Raw genomic sequence first — 2,716 nt, 5'->3', positions numbered from 1 at the left:
TGTGCGTGTAATTTGTATATACTTTTAATTATTAGTTATTAAAAATGTTATATACTAACAAATACAATTATAAGTGACCTAGTCGTGTAATACAGTATATTATTTATATTTGTAAATACAACTTTTTTTCCACAAATCAATTGTGTTATAAAAATCTGTTTACAACTAAATATTTTATTTAAATCATTAGTTAAATTTTAATACTAGTATCTGTTTTTTTAAGAAATCAGTATAAGACTACTTTCTTCCCCATTATCTGCGATTCCAATTATGTGGGGATCTGAGGGGCCAATTTTTTTTTTAAAAGGTGTTTTTTTAATTTTTACACCATTTACTTTATATGTATATTTATTTTTAAAAAATGAATCTAGACAAATGGTCTAAACTTCCAACTCATTACAAAAGACTGATCTACATTACAATAATAAGGCCCATCTGGACATACGGAGTTGAGCTTTGGGGCTCCACTAAACCTTCAAATTCCTCTTGTATCCAACCGTTACAATCCAAAATCCTTTGTAAAATCCTCAATGCTCCTTATTTTGTTACTAATAAAACCATCCATAAAGACCTAAATGTTCCTTATGTAACCAATCTAGCCCGAACCCGATATCATTCCTTCCATTATAAACTCCCTAACCACCCAAACCCACTAGTTTCTAACCTTGCTTCCTCTTCCATTCCTAGCAATCCTCCGAGGCGTCTGAAAAGAAGATGGCCTCGTGACCTTATATTGTAAAATGTTTTTAGAGTTCTACTACTGGATAGTTACTCAACATGCTGTATCATATCATTATCATTATGTTGTTATGATCAAGTTTACTTGTATTTTTTATACAGTTGTAAATATCAATAAATAAATAAATAAATGAATACGTAAGATTATTTTTAATCATTACATAATTTTTAATAATGTAATGTTCTTATAATCATGAATGGAAAAACACGGCAAGCTGGTATGGTATGATTGATGAGGTGGTTCTTGCAACTACTAGTACAATTCATATTCTACAAATGGCAATGTTTACAAGTCTTTCTATGAAACTTTAACTGGCCTGATTACCAACTAAAAAAAATTATTTACTCAGTTGTACTTTAGACCCAATTTAAATATGAACTAACGAAATATTGCAAACAAAGAAAATTAAAGCTAAAACAGAAGTTAACCATAATAAACAGAGTAGAAAAAGGTGAAAGTTTTAAAACAATGGTCTGTTGAATACTGTTATGTGTTCATGCAAGAAAGTGCATTTATTAATTTTTTTTTTTCGGTTGCTCTACAGACCTTGTAGACCTTAGGCTACCCAAACCGCCTGCCTTGGGCTACTGTTTTTCCAGTTTGCTGAATGCAGTTATTTCACATCTTTGTCAATTCTGTCTATAGGTCTCCCACATAGTCTCTTCTCAACTCAAGTGGCATTCACTGTTGTGTTGAGGTATCCTGATGGATTACTTCAAGCCACATGTCCCTTCCATCCATCTTAATCTCCTTGTCTTCATATCATGATATATTGACTGACTAGTCTCTGCAAGCCCTCAAATAGGGTACCTGTTAGAGCCCAGATGTTGCAGCAATATATCAGTGCTGGCTTTATCATGGCATAGTACACTCTTAGGTTCAGATGTTTTTAAAAATTCCGGTGTTCCAGTGTTCTTGACAGAGAGGAGGCTCTGTTTGTACTTATTACGCTGATCTATCTTAGGCCGTTGATCATTTACTAAGGTTATTGTGGAGCTGAGGTACTTGAATCCATCAACTTTTGGAAACGAAGTATTTAGATTAACACTCATATTTCGCTCATACCAACAATGATCATTATGGCTGTTGTCAAACTACTTTCATCTCCATTTTTAAGTAAATGCTTACACTAACTATATCATATCTCTTCTAATTTTTTTATATCAACATGTTTATATTCTCTTCTGTATTGATATTTATTCTTTAATTAGTTTGTCCATTTAATTCTAAGATTGAGTCATTATATTGTTCGGTCATAATTATCTTTACTAGGCTGGAAAAAAAGGAAGGTGTTCAAAAATGAGTATTCAAAATAAAACAATAGATTTAAATTTATTTTTAAATAATCCTTCATTAAAAATTACTTCATGGAGAAATTAATTCCAAAAGCTATACCTCAGATACCTAAACTTCAGGTAACTTTTAAAGTAAATACTGACATTAAACAGGTAATAATGAACAACACATAATAATTAATTAATTATAATATTACAATTATACAAAAAATATATTTAATAAAAAAACATTAAATAGAATATCACATTGAATATGAATAAATAAAAAAATTATAGGAAAGTTAAGAACTTTTCCTTTTCTTATTTTGTATTAAAGTTAGTTCCATAAAATCTTCAGCAATGGTGACCTTGCAATCATGACCCAGTAGCTCGAATGCTTCCACTGTTTCATTGTATAAAATTTTTAATGATGGCTCTTTATCCTAAAATTTTAATACGTACGGATGATTCACAATAGAAGTAATTTTAAAGAAAAATTTAATATTAAAATTATAATATAACATTTAAAATCCAGCCCATAGGGCATACATCTGGAAATAATTTTAAACTTTAGTTTCTATCACACTCAATATGGAACCACATTCCTGGTAATTCTAAAACTCTGACTAATTTAGATAATTAATTTAATATATATTGTAATATGCTCTTTTTGAGTAAATAATATATTTTGATGTATAAAGGG

The 2,716-nt window shown here is 29.7% G+C and overlaps 1 protein-coding gene across 2 annotated transcripts in view; it reads right to left on the bottom strand.

Annotated features, from left to right (window-relative positions):
* Positions 1 to 2,205: 2,205 nt before the first annotated feature.
* Positions 2,206 to 2,716, bottom strand: part of LOC106686305 (zinc phosphodiesterase ELAC protein 1) — an 11,606-nt gene continuing 11,095 nt past the window's right edge. For both annotated transcript variants that reach the window (XM_014429515.3, XM_014429516.3), the window contains exon 8: positions 2,206 to 2,456. In XM_014429515.3, the coding sequence (XP_014285001.1) occupies positions 2,316 to 2,456 (141 nt within the window). In that variant the 3' untranslated portion in view covers positions 2,206 to 2,315. The remainder of the gene's footprint in view (positions 2,457 to 2,716) is intronic.

This window comes from Halyomorpha halys, unplaced genomic scaffold (genome assembly GCF_000696795.3).
Source record: "Halyomorpha halys isolate HHAL.00 unplaced genomic scaffold, Hhal_1.1 Scaffold806.1, whole genome shotgun sequence".
NCBI classification, from domain to species: Eukaryota; Metazoa; Arthropoda; class Insecta; order Hemiptera; family Pentatomidae; genus Halyomorpha; species Halyomorpha halys.
Note: the sequence above shows the minus strand (reverse complement) of the source record. Positions and strands in the feature narration are given on the sequence as shown.